We start from the raw sequence: 13,164 nt of genomic DNA on the forward strand, positions 1-13,164 counted from the left end.
AACATTTTTCTGGTCCTGCAAAATGTTTGGTTCTTTTTACATGGATTCCATGACTATCTATGCACATGCATTGAGAATTTTTTGCATTGATTTAATTAGAAAATTGAAATACTATATATAACGACAAACTAGCTACCCACAATTAAAGACGGGTATGCGGTTGAAATAATAATATTATACTCCATTTACTTTAAATAATTATCAACATTATTAAATTATAAATAATATTTCCTTCGTACATCAAGAGTAAATCACTTTAGATTTAACATCGATTTAAACACTTGCTAGATAGTTGTTTGAGTAGAAAACGTGATGATTATTAGGGATTGTATACAAAAATGAAAACTACACACGTTTGAAGAATAGAAGAAGTACTACTATAATAAACATTAGTATAAATTTGAATGGAAGAGCCAAAAACATGTTGATTATTAGGGATTTGAGTAATATTCAATATTGAAAATTAGGAGTATACACTTTTGATGCACTTTCATGAACTTTTGAATTTATATATTCATATTTGTATTTAACATATGCAGCCCCTAAAACTAAATGATCTATTAAGGTATTACTACAACATAACTAGGTCTCCACACTACTATATTATAATTTATATTAAAAAATTATTCCTAGGATATACACATGTTGATATTGTATAAGTGAGACAAGAGTGGCTATGGGATTTGCGACAATCTCTTCTTCGAAACTAAGCTGTCGACGTGTCTTCTTAAAGTCTAGCAAGCTTGATATCTGTATTCAACTTTGTCCCATCCCAACGCCATTACCATATTTTGGGAGTTTTTTGCTTTTGTTAGAGTAGTGTAACTTATAGAGTTTGAGGATATTCAATTGCCTAAAATTTAAAGTGAATGGTGTTTAAATAATGAAATGACTTATAACAAGTGATATATTATGGAATTAAGTAGAGTTTGAATTTGAAGTAGTACTAGTATTCAATTTTGATGAAAAAAGTAGATTTTGATTGCCTTCTCTTAGCCATATATTTGGGTAGATTACAATTTCTATTCCAAATAATTTTATGCATATATTTACTTAATATTCGTTATATATATTATTACTCGTATTAAGTTTTCAGTCATCTAATAATATCTCAACTTGTCAAAAAAAGGGGAATTGCAAATTTCCCGCCTTTCTGAAATAAAACCCTAAATCACCAATTAGACAAGAATCAGAAACCCCAATTCAGTAAAAATGCCGAAATCAGAAGATAATGCTTTATGGAGTAATATTTAGTAGATTGAATAACTTCATATTCTCCTTTGCTTTAGTTATGGATAATGTTCTGTGTAGTGCTGAAATGCAGCTATAAATCTGACTTCTTGCTTATTATCTAACAAGGTTGGAAGTTAACTTATTGACCCAAAACTTTCAGTGATATGCTCTGGTTGAATGAAGAAAAATAAACTTGCCATGCTTTGATTATTGTTATGCTTTATTGCATTTGTTTTACATATGGAAGGATACCTGGTTTTGAAGTCCTTTCTTTCACTGATATGATCTGGTGTTGAATTTGAATGTTTGCCCACACTAAAACCAGAATCTTGTATTTGTCTAGAAAAGTAGGTGGGTGCATGTATCTCTGACAATGTTCATTTATCTTGGTACAGATTTTGTGGATGATGATGCTGCCTGGATGGAATTAAGATTTTTCCCCTTATATATATTGCTTTCATAGTGATGGAGATGGAAAGTCAGTACATCTTTTTGCTATCTCAAGGAATGTGTATTCTTCTCTATGCAGTCAGGGCTTTTCCATTTTTTCCATCTGACCGGAATAATTTACATAGTTTTTCATAGTTTACCATAAACTTAGCTCAAGATAAATAATCACGTAAACACATAATGTCAACACAATATATTAAAATATCAACAAAATTATGTGTTGATATATTAATATCATCGTGTTGACATTTTTAATATAGTGCGTTGATGAGTTAGCAACTTAAGAAAATTAGCATTTGATCACATCTCATATCATGTATATGTATAATTTGTCATGTTTAAAATGGAGTTTTTCTTAGTTTAGTAGAGGTTGGTTTTAACATGTAATGAAACATAGTTAATCTTCTCTAGCAAAGTCTTGATAATCTGAACTAACCATTGTTCAATCAAGATGAACAAGTAAACCCTAAAGTGCTAAACCAAGTTGTATATATATGAACAATAATATAGTATCCTTGAAAGAGGCTAAAGCTAGTCACACAACAAATGCACTTTGAGCAATTATTGAAACCAACCAAGCCCATCAGGGCATCCATGCTTCTACACTCAAGCAAACTAACCAAAAATATTAAGCTCCTACGTGACATTCCCTTCAATGTCCGATAATTTGAACATGCAGGCAACTGATTCGGATATCCCCGAATGAAGCAGCACATCATGTGCTTGTGTTATCTATAAAAGATATCAGGATCCCATTCAAAAGATATCCCAACACGATCCCAATCAAGCCAGCAATGATGACAAACATGATGGGGACACCAGTGGTACTGCTTTGACGTTGACGTCTCACGAGCTCCTACATGACATAAGCAAATGAACTACTAAATTGATTCAAGGTAGAATTTTAATATCCGATGTGAAGTATAATAGGAAAACCTAATCTTCCCTATCTGGATCCTAGGAACATCATGAAAAATAGGCTTACAGTTCTGCTAAATCTCAATTAGAGTGTAATGTCATGCTGAACTTGAAACTTAACAAATAAAAATATCACAAATAGATGATGAAACACAACTCAGTTGGTAAAATGTTTTCCCTTTAGGCTTTGATAAATAGGCTGGGGCTTCAAGTCATATCGGGTTTGTGTGTGTAAATCTAACAAAATAATGACAAATAAAAGGATGATTTGAAGCCCACTTTCCTCAAATCCTACCTTTTACTTAAAGAAACACTGTTTGGCTATACATTAGACATCTACAGCAACTATATGTAAGCCAATTTTATACTACTACAAAGCATATAACTGAAAGAAGCTAAATTTCATTCAATCCATTTTCAGCCAACAAAATTTTCATCTCCTCGTATAAAATGTGAGAGTTGAGGGTTCAAACATTCCGTGATTCTCAGGATCAGATAAATATTTCTATTAATTTGATTAGATTAATGGCAGAGACTTCTTGATGATATAGGTAAGTAAAGTAAATAGTGCTTGGCAATTATCCATCAGTAGATTATTGGTTCTAACATTCAGATTTGCCAAATCAAACTCATGTGATCAAAAGTGTATGTCAGGTTTATTTAAAAATAATTAAATTCAGCAGAAACCAATTGGAGCATATGGTGACCTAATAATGCACCTAATAATGCACAAGTCCAGATTGCCACAGTTTAATGATTTAAACATGCTTCTGCATTTTCATGGCGTTCATCCCCAGTAGTCCGAAGTACATAAACAAATCATACTATGTCTTTCATAGTTGACCTACAAAAAAACTCTTAGAAATCAGGTTTTAAATGATTACCAGTTCTTGTCGAAGACTGTTATTTTGCTGAATATCAGATTGTTTTTCTTCTCTCAGCTTCGAAATAAGGGCATTGACCTACAAACAAGCCAAAGACCAATAATCAGCAAACCGAGTATCTTTATGACTTTACTATTGTCTTTTGGTAGGGAAAGATATCTTCTAAATGAAATTCAGCATATTCCTTAATTGCTAATAACAGGAAGATGATAGGTAAACAGAATGTCCAACTAGACAAGAACCAGGAACCCATAATTTACATAATTAGTGACAAGAAATTTAGAGAAACAGAAAATGAATTAACCTCTGATGTGATTCCATTTGTTTCAGGGAGTCCTTTTGACATCTGCAAAGTCATAAAGAGGATGAGAGATTACTGAATCGTTAATCTTAAATATCTTCTTGGATAGAAAAAGTATGCCACATCATCCAAAGTTACCTTGTTCAAATCAGAAGCCTGGTTTACAGTCCCATTCCCTGACACTGATGCCTTAGGCGAGGAGCCCTCCTCTGAGCCTTCTCGAACAGGTGAAGGGGGTTGAGGGGGTGGAACATAGGCTACTCTCAATTTATATTCTTCTACTTGGTTCCCGAATTCTTTGTTGAACTAAATACAGATCACATAGATATGATTACAATCTTTGTTTTGCAACATATACTGCATGCTGCAGAAAGAATCATAAAATTACCATTTCTGGAGTAATATCCTTTGAAGCTATCCAAGAGTTCACAACTGCACTCTGAAGGAGAAACTTATCCCTGCATTGCATATCCGGTGGAGCCTCCTTTTGGGCTTGCATGGTAACTGAATGAATGACCAAAGAATTCCAGACTCACTATTATGTAGGACGCAATAACAAAATATCCTCTTAAAACATTTCCCCATTGAAAAGTAGCTAAATTTGCATAAGCCTTATTTGAAACGTAAAATCTATTCGTAGGCGCATGCACAAACATTTGGCGAGGGAGAGTGGTGGGATGGAAGGGGAGACCTGTAACATCACAACTAGAATTTGGCATCACGACTCCCGTGTTTGGCCTCACACAGTACTTCTTCGGATTCGTCGTCTTCACCTGAATAGAGAAGCAGAAACCACATGAATGCTATTAACATGAACATTTCCAATAACAGGGCTTTCTCCAAAATTCACAAAACGAATAAATCATGAAGTGAAACGTAATCCTAAACCAAATGAAGGCTCTTAACGCCACAAAACAGCTACCTTGAATGCAACATGATTCTCAGACTTGTTCGTCAATTGCATCGAACATGAGATCTGCTTCTTCAATTCGACTATCACACACCACAAATGCAAAGTATATTAACCCAAAACCATCATAACAAGTAAATTAAAGCAGACTCGTCACTATTTTGCCTAAACCACGGAACCTTCTAGAACTCAATTGAACTAAAAAACCTTCCAACACAGTAAGACAGACCTAAATTCGTCACAGAAATGCAAGAGGCATCTCACTTACATGGGAATTGAAGCTCAAGGGGTTCAATTTGAAGGAGCTCGCTGGCACTCATCTCTTAGCTGATCGCTGCTGTCCGCCGGATAATTGATGGTGTTAAAGATTCCGGCTGACGGCGGCGAGATTGAATCCAATCACCGTTTCACGGCGATATTAATTAAGAGGGGTGAGTTAGGAGAGAGATCTTAGGCTTTGGATTTCTTCCGGAGAGAGAGAGACATAAATTACGCAAACGTGGAAAGTGCAGACAGATTATAAATGAATAATTTAAGGTTAATTTCACTTTGGCCCTTCAGTTATATAAGGGTATTTATATTGCCCCTACAATCTAGGATAGCGTTTTCTTAGTTCAAAAAGGTAATATGGAAATGAATAAAACCAAAAAAGGATGAAAGTTTGGTTTATGTTGTTTGTTGGTAGTGTAAATAAATAAATTTTCCTACTTTTTTAAATTTTGAAAAACTGTGTGATTGCAAATTTGTGTGCTTGCAAATTTGTCGTGTTTCTCGTGAATCTAGTAGCATCGTATATACTTATGATGTACTATTTCACCGGCATAATTTATGTTCTCGTGAAATTTTCTAAGTGATATATTAGCGACTAGCGAGTACAACGAACACTTTTTACTTGCTAATTTTTCCGAGTGAAGTGGTTTGTGGGCATTGTGAAATTTATGAGATTCTCTTGGCCAACATATTTACTACTATAGTACTACAAAATTACGAATTCGTATCAATGTGTTGTTAGATAGTAATGCAGCAATAAAGGAGGAGATAGAGTAGGAATAAGTTATACTTTTAAGTCATTTTTTGTGTTAATTAAATGTGAATCTACACTCTTTATTTTGTATCATTTATTTATCATACGTTTAAGTAAAGTTAATATGCTTAATGCTTTATTATGTCAAAACCATGGTGAGGAGGATTGAGGAAAGAGTTGAAGCTAGTTTTGTTAAATGTCAGATGTTGATGTTCATTTCTGAACTGAATTAATAAGTCTATTAATGAAAACAAAGAATAGAACAATAGTAGCATAAAATATTAGCATGTATAAATCATTCAATTTAATTTTACGTTGCAATCACTGATGAATAACACACTGAAATAAATACATATTTTTGTTTTTATTTGTGGATATCCTTTCCCTGAGAAATGATATGCTGAGCGACATTGTGAGCGCCTCTGTCCACGTCATCTCTCCTTTCCTTCTCTAAAATCAATTTCACGCATCTCTTCTGCAATTCTCAAACGCAACCATCAAATCCGATAGGAATGCAGAAAATTACCGCTCCTACTCTAAATCTGCTACTCTAATTTTTTTTTAAAATAATTATAAAAATTTTCAAGCTTGATTAACAAGACATGTTAGCCCAAATTCAAAAGTTTAGAGTTGGGAGTTAGAAATTCTAGCACATAAAATAACAATTCGGATTATTTGTAATTAAATAGTCCGACAATTAGATAAGAAAAGTTCAAATTCAATCATGTTAACGCAATTAATCAACATCTTAATTATATACAAATATCACCTCTTTGTACATGATTTTGGCTGATTCCTTTCACTAAAAAGGTGAATATAAAGGCAAAAGAATATGCCACCATATATTATCACTCAACGCCAATCCTACCTATACGAACCTAATTGAATTAATTCTATTTAAATAAATACTTATTAGATAAGATTTTTTTGGATTTCCAAAAGTATGTAACTATGGCAAGAGCCCCACATAGATCACTTCGAAATTTTACATTCACATATACCTTACGAATTATGATGATTAGTTGAAGTGGTCAATAAGAATAATGCCACCCGGTGAAACATCTTTTTTAATGACTGTTTTTTTGAAAATACTCCCCTTTTTAAAATTTTCTTGGTAAATAACCTTTTTTGGTAAAAATAAAAGAACAATTGACTTGGTCTTTCTGCTTTATTCAATAATTTGACATAATAATACTGCCATGATTTGATTCGATTTTTTTAAAATGCAAGTGGAGCATATCTACCATTTCCCAGGGCCGTCCCGACAAAATCAGAGGCCCTGTGCAAAAATCTTCGACGATGTTCTCATATGCAATCTTCTCCAGCATCTCACTCTCGAGTGCGATTATGGCCAAATCATTCAGTCTATCTTGTGTCATTGTAGAACGCAAATATGACTTCAATAGCTTCAATTTAGAAAAGCTTCGTTCTGCCGATGCAACAGTTACAGGAATAGTTAACAGAACTCTATATGCAATAGTTGCATTGGGAAAGCAGCCATGTTGCTATACAAGAGAAATAGCTTTGTTGGGCTGAAAAAATAGGAATACATGTATATGAGCTGAAATATTTCAGAGGCCCCTGAAAATTGGGGGCCATGTGCGGTCGCACAGGCCGCACGGGCCAAGGGACGGGCCTGCCATTTCCAATCATATATTAAAATCGAGTTTCGGTGTAGAAAACTTCTCTAGCCATATACCAAGCTTAAACCCATTTTTGGGTATTTTTATGGAACATCAAATTTGGTATTACTTTAAAAAATTTGTGAGACATATATTTAAAAATGGTGTAATTTGATGTAATGATTGGAGTAAAACTATTTTTGGTGCGATATATACTCAAAAATGGATTTGAGTTTGGTGTATATGATTGGAGGAATTTAACACTTTTTAGTTGTTAATTTGGTAATATTATAGCATTAATTTAGGGTTGTTGATGTTAGGGGCTAGAACATAAATTGATTTATTTGCAATTTATATAAATTAAATTAGAGCGGTGGGATTTATATATAGACCTTTCTTTTATATACAAGAGCTTGCACTATTTAAATTTCTTCTTAATTAATATACTAAAAAAAATTAGACTTCATTTTTCTTGTTTTATGAGTACAACGCCTGATTTTAAGTACATGACACTTTTATGTTTTATGTTATAATTAATTTGATTGCGAAATATAATGACTGTGTACATTCTTTGTAGTAATCTTACCAAATAGTAGTACTACTATATAATTTAATTTGAGGATAATTATACATTTAAATTCTTTACTAAGAAAGTGGTGGACTTTAATGGATCATCTGTCTTGAGAATACATATTTATTTAATGATTAGTCAATAATATTTTAATGATTAGTCAGTATATGTATTTTAAAATATCATTCTTTGAAGGGAACATTTTGAATACGATTACTTACATATTAGTAAAATAAACTATTGAAACACTATATTAAAAGCATGTGATGCCGTCTCAATTAATTTGGCGGCCGACTTGTTGTAGTTATACTTTCCAAGAAATTTAGGCCATTCTTCATAAAAGTATAGCTACTTATTTGGACTAATAATGTGGCAAATGTGTATGCTATCATCATAAACTTTTTTCATTTCATCTTCGGTATATGACAATGATAACTCTTCAAAGTCTAGCCAAAAGATTTATGGGCTACTTTTTGACCTGACTTTAGAGGTGGCAATTAGTGGTAGGCCAGCAAATTTAATCCGCCGGTTTCGGGTATACCCGGCGGGTTTTGGGTACCCGAAATCTGAAATTATGGGTTCGGGTACGGGTTTTGGTAGTTAATATTAGAATTTTTCGGGTTTAGGGTACCCGAAACCCGTATTAGGGTACCCGACTAATACCCGATTAAACCCGACTAATTATGTATTTGTGATAAATATTTTTATTTAGTATAGGGCCATAGGCCCGTAGGGTAAATCTAGGGTAAATTTATTTAATCTCTTTTATGTTTCAATTTATGTCTAAAATTTCTTTATTTTAAAATTAAGTAGTGTCTATTTGACTATTTGTCTAATGCCCAAACCCGAAAATTCGGGTACCCGAACCTGAAATCTCAAAAATATCATACACAATACCCGACTCGCATGTGAATTCGGGTACCCTAATACCCAATGCGGGTACCCAAACCCAACTAATCGGGTACCCATAAACCCGAAATTATTATATTTCAAATTTATTCTTTTATATAAATTATATTGAGATGAGAATATAAATTATTAAAAATAACACAATACTACTATTTATTGACTACTATTAAAAGTCTAAACTTCAATTCTAAATTTCTTATGTTTTAGCTTTCTCTAAATTTTTAATATATACCCGAATTTACAGGCCTAATTAGTGGTTACTACTAATTACCCTCATTATATCATTATAGTCATTTTCTTAAATACGCATTTTCTATTTTTGAAATTATCTCACTGCTAATTTCTAACTATATCCGCTCTATTACTAAATTATTTGCATAAAAAATTAGATATGGCCAACGCAATTTCTTAGCATATTTTAAATTCAATGCCCCGATAATAAATACCCTCTCCGTTTCCGTATAATAGAAATTGTGGAAATAACATGAGTTTTAATGCAAAATTAATAAAGTAAAAGAGAAGAAGTAAAAAAAAATGGATAAAGTAAGAGATAGAAAGAGAAAAAGTAGTGAAATTAGTATTAGTGGATTGTGTGGTCCATATCCTAAATTTGAGAGTTTCTATATTTAGGTTACGGACTAAAAAAAAAGGATTTCTAATCTAAGGAGTGTGGTCGAGTAGTATGAGACTTGTCCATACTTAACTAAATTGTCAGGGGATTGATCTCTGCCTTTGGATATGAACCAGCCTTAAATTATTGGGTCAGCTGTTCCACCTATTGAGATGCCTACAAATCAGCATAAGAATAGTCACTAAACCCATCAATAAATACCCTTGCTAATTATTAATAAAAAAGATTTTTATTTTTAGGAAACAAATGGTATAAACTCATTCTCCCCATCCCACGTATTTACCTCACATTTACTAAAATTTCTCTGAATTTCGCATGCTACTCATTTTTTGTTGAAAAATATTTATGGAAAATTCTTGGACTATGTATTTTCATTTAGTATATTACTGTACTTTTTTTTATCTCTCTGGGACTAAAATGTCCTCACTCCTCAACCCATGTACACTACTAAAAAATAAGGCTAAAAAATATATTTTAATACTCCCTCACCCATAGAAATAAGACCATATTTTCATTTTCGTTCATCCTATACAAATAGTTCATATCCATTTATGACAACTCTTTTCTCCTTCTCTTTTACTTTATTATTTATCGGCCCAACTATCCATTGCACAATTTCAACTATTTTTTCTCATTCTCTCATATTTTTGCCAATTATGCATTAAAATCCGTGCAAATACCAAATGACATATTTCTATGAGACGGATGGAGTATAATTAAGGACACAAGTTTATTTTTTTAAGTTTTTAACTATGCTACCAACACTAAAAAAATCTACATTATTAGTATCTCAACTAAAGTTAGGAGATACAAATAGAAGTGTCCTAAAAAATGAAGTAAAAGACTAGGATAATTTGTTCTCCACTGAACATTTTCTTTTTCATCCTAAATTATACTTATATTTAAAATATTTCTATAAAAATAATTGCTTTCCATTTTTATGTTCTTAAAAGGTAGTAAGTTTTTTTTTAGTGGTAGGGCAGTTTTGTACATTTACACATCCCTTATAATTTACATATCATGTATCCAAAGATATGTACTATACTAAATACTCCATCAAAGTGTAATACAAAATTAAATAAATCACATATTGCATTTTTGTGTGTATACATTTTTCTAACTTTTTAAAGCAAGTCGATGTATTTATAGGAATTATATGCAAGTCAATGTATTTAATATACTATTTAATTATTTTTCTATTTTATTTTCTCCACTTATTTATAGTTGATAGAAATCCATGGGTTCCATCCTAAAACCAATTGGTGATAGGAGGAGGGGCCCATGAGACTTATATACTAGTTTCAGTTTTATCTTGACACCGATGTGGGACAGTTATATGTTATATTTTTTGTTTCAATTGCCAACACCCTCCCTCAAACCCTTCAAGGTGAACCTTGGAGGGGTTGGACTTTTTTCTAATCGATTGGACAATCGGTCCAATTTTTTTCGATCGGTTGGGACCACTTGGCCCAAATTTTCAGCCCAGTTATACTGCTGGGTCAGTCATTTTTTTCGGTTTCAGCCCAGATATACTGCTGGGTCAGTTAAATATGACCCACATTCGGCGACCCGCTCTGATACCATGATAGAAATCCATGGGTTCCATCCTAAAACCAATTGGTGATAGGAGGAGGGGCCCATGAGACTTATATACTAGTTTCAGTTTTATCTTGACACCGATGTGGGACAGTTATATGTTATATTTTTTGTTTCAATTGCCAACAATAGTAACAACAATTCTTTAGTAATTATACCGAAAAGAAGTATCTCAATTCTCAACTATCCAGGGACAAGAATATTCTTTAATAGTTTTTAATTCGGAACCATCTTTCAAATAGATGATTTCAAAAGTAAGTGATGTATATAATATATTAATATAGATTGACAATTTGCATATAACTTCAGACACTTCACAATACTATGCATTAACGAGATAAAAACAACCAAACTAGAGCTCTAAAGATGTCAATCTAAGCTATTAAAGAAAGAAAATCCAAATTTAATGTATAATGATTTATACATGATGGATTTGTATAGGGGAAATAAGTTGCAAGGACTGAATGAGTTCAAAATCAGGCAGATTTAATGGTGGGAGTGAGAATTGGCTGTAAGTTGAGCTCCCTCTTCTCATTTCCTGCATGCTGAGAAGTGCCGCCACCGAGTTACGAAAAATAGCTTTCGCAGCCTCCTCCTCGTGGAATATTCCGGTGGCTGTGGACGGTGGCAACACCGTTTCTATGGTGGTTTCACAGTCTTTGACGAGCTTTGAAATTAGATCGGTGGTGAAGAATGGTTGTTCCCAAACTCTCTCTATAAAGTGAACTCGTAACACTCCACCCGTTCTCTTTTCATATTTCTTCACGATCTTACCTAACCCTATTATTATTAGCACAAAACAATAAGTAAGATGTGATTTATTTTCATGGGCCACATTGTTAGAATCTGACAATGTGACTCTACATTCCTTTGCCAATTATGACGACGTGACTCAACATTCATTCACAGTCTCAGTAAGACTAGATATAAATCAAATCTTTTCAAATGAAAACTTATGAGTAAATGAAAAATGAAATAAGAAGGGATGGAGAAAAATTACCGGTATAGTTAATGTTGCTATAATTGATTAAGAGGACCATTTCCCCATGGAAATTGACAATTTGTTTTCTAATATTAGTCATCTCCTCTTTATATTCCATGTGTGAAGGTTGAGGTCCCCATTTATGTATCACTTGGGAAATTCTCTCTTGTAATTCCTGCACCAAATCATCACTCAAATTAAAATCTTGTTTAACAAAATTACTCATAAAAGATATGATAACAAACATGAAAAATTGTTGTTGCAAATACATTTAAAAAACAAAAATATGGGAAAACCTTATGCCGAATGATGAAGTCCTCTTCTTGCTCTATGAAAAAGGCATTAAATTTGTCGATCTCATGATCAAGAAGGTTCAAAAATTGGGCATCATACTCCAATGCTCCTTTTGATGATATCAAATTCACCATTTTCTTCAATTCTTTATATGACAAAAACTTGTCACGCCAATCTCCCAAACTTTGATCCATTTGTTGCTTCAATCTCTTACCAAACTTCATATATATATGTTGTTTTATTTTTCCCCAAGAACAAGAAGTGAAGAAATGATGTAACAAGTGTGTTGTGTGTGTGAAAATTGTGATGAAGGGCAAGAGGGGGGGTTAGGGGATTTTTATTTGAGAAAAAAGAGAGGATATTAAATGGCATATGCTTGGCGTGATGAAAATTGGTAAGTATAAAAGTGAGGCTTGAAGCAATAGAATTCTCAGCATATTCTGTTGAATAATTTTGGGCCAATTTTATTTTCCAGATTTAGGGGCGCATATCCTAATATGACATAGAAATTTTGATGCCTATTTAGTGCAACTTCTACTATTGATATCAGCTTATCAACCACGATATTAAAATGTGATCTTGACATTTTGTATCCATCGGAAAATATGGCAAAGAATTCGGTGCCCATCCACATGTAAATTCAACTATAATTAACATACACCATAATTGAATTCAACTAGAATTCAATTTTAATCATGATTAAAATTAACGATGATGATTTCACACTATAGAAGTTGCTAGAATAGGAGTATTATCCGTTTGTTATACACTCGATTCAATGAAAAAAAAACCTTGTGTAACACATTATAAAATCTCTGTTTTAATTTCTCTCTCTCCTC

At 32.8% G+C, this 13,164-nt stretch overlaps 2 protein-coding genes across 2 annotated transcripts; both read right to left on the bottom strand.

Moving 5' to 3' along the window:
* Positions 1-2,155: 2,155 nt before the first annotated feature.
* LOC121765886 (vesicle-associated protein 1-1-like) lies at positions 2,156-5,196 on the bottom strand. The gene is made up of 8 exons (XM_042162167.1): positions 4,965-5,196; positions 4,709-4,779; positions 4,478-4,559; positions 4,175-4,290; positions 3,925-4,092; positions 3,790-3,831; positions 3,486-3,563; positions 2,156-2,539 (listed from the first exon to the last, which is right to left on the bottom strand). The coding sequence occupies exons 1-8, from the start codon at positions 5,014-5,016 to the stop codon at positions 2,399-2,401; spliced, it is 750 nt and encodes a 249-aa protein (XP_042018101.1). The 5' UTR covers positions 5,017-5,196; the 3' UTR covers positions 2,156-2,398.
* A 6,153-nt stretch (positions 5,197-11,349) lies between these two features.
* LOC121764558 (SPX domain-containing protein 3-like) lies at positions 11,350-12,947 on the bottom strand. Its single transcript, XM_042160564.1, has 3 exons — positions 12,328-12,947; positions 12,050-12,206; positions 11,350-11,829 (listed from the first exon to the last, which is right to left on the bottom strand). Exons 1-3 carry the CDS (start codon positions 12,547-12,549, stop codon positions 11,468-11,470), a joined length of 741 nt encoding a protein of 246 aa, XP_042016498.1. The 5' UTR covers positions 12,550-12,947; the 3' UTR covers positions 11,350-11,467.
* Positions 12,948-13,164: the final 217 nt, after the last annotated feature.

This window comes from Salvia splendens, chromosome 14 (genome assembly GCF_004379255.2).
Source record: "Salvia splendens isolate huo1 chromosome 14, SspV2, whole genome shotgun sequence".
NCBI classification, from domain to species: Eukaryota; Viridiplantae; Streptophyta; class Magnoliopsida; order Lamiales; family Lamiaceae; genus Salvia; species Salvia splendens.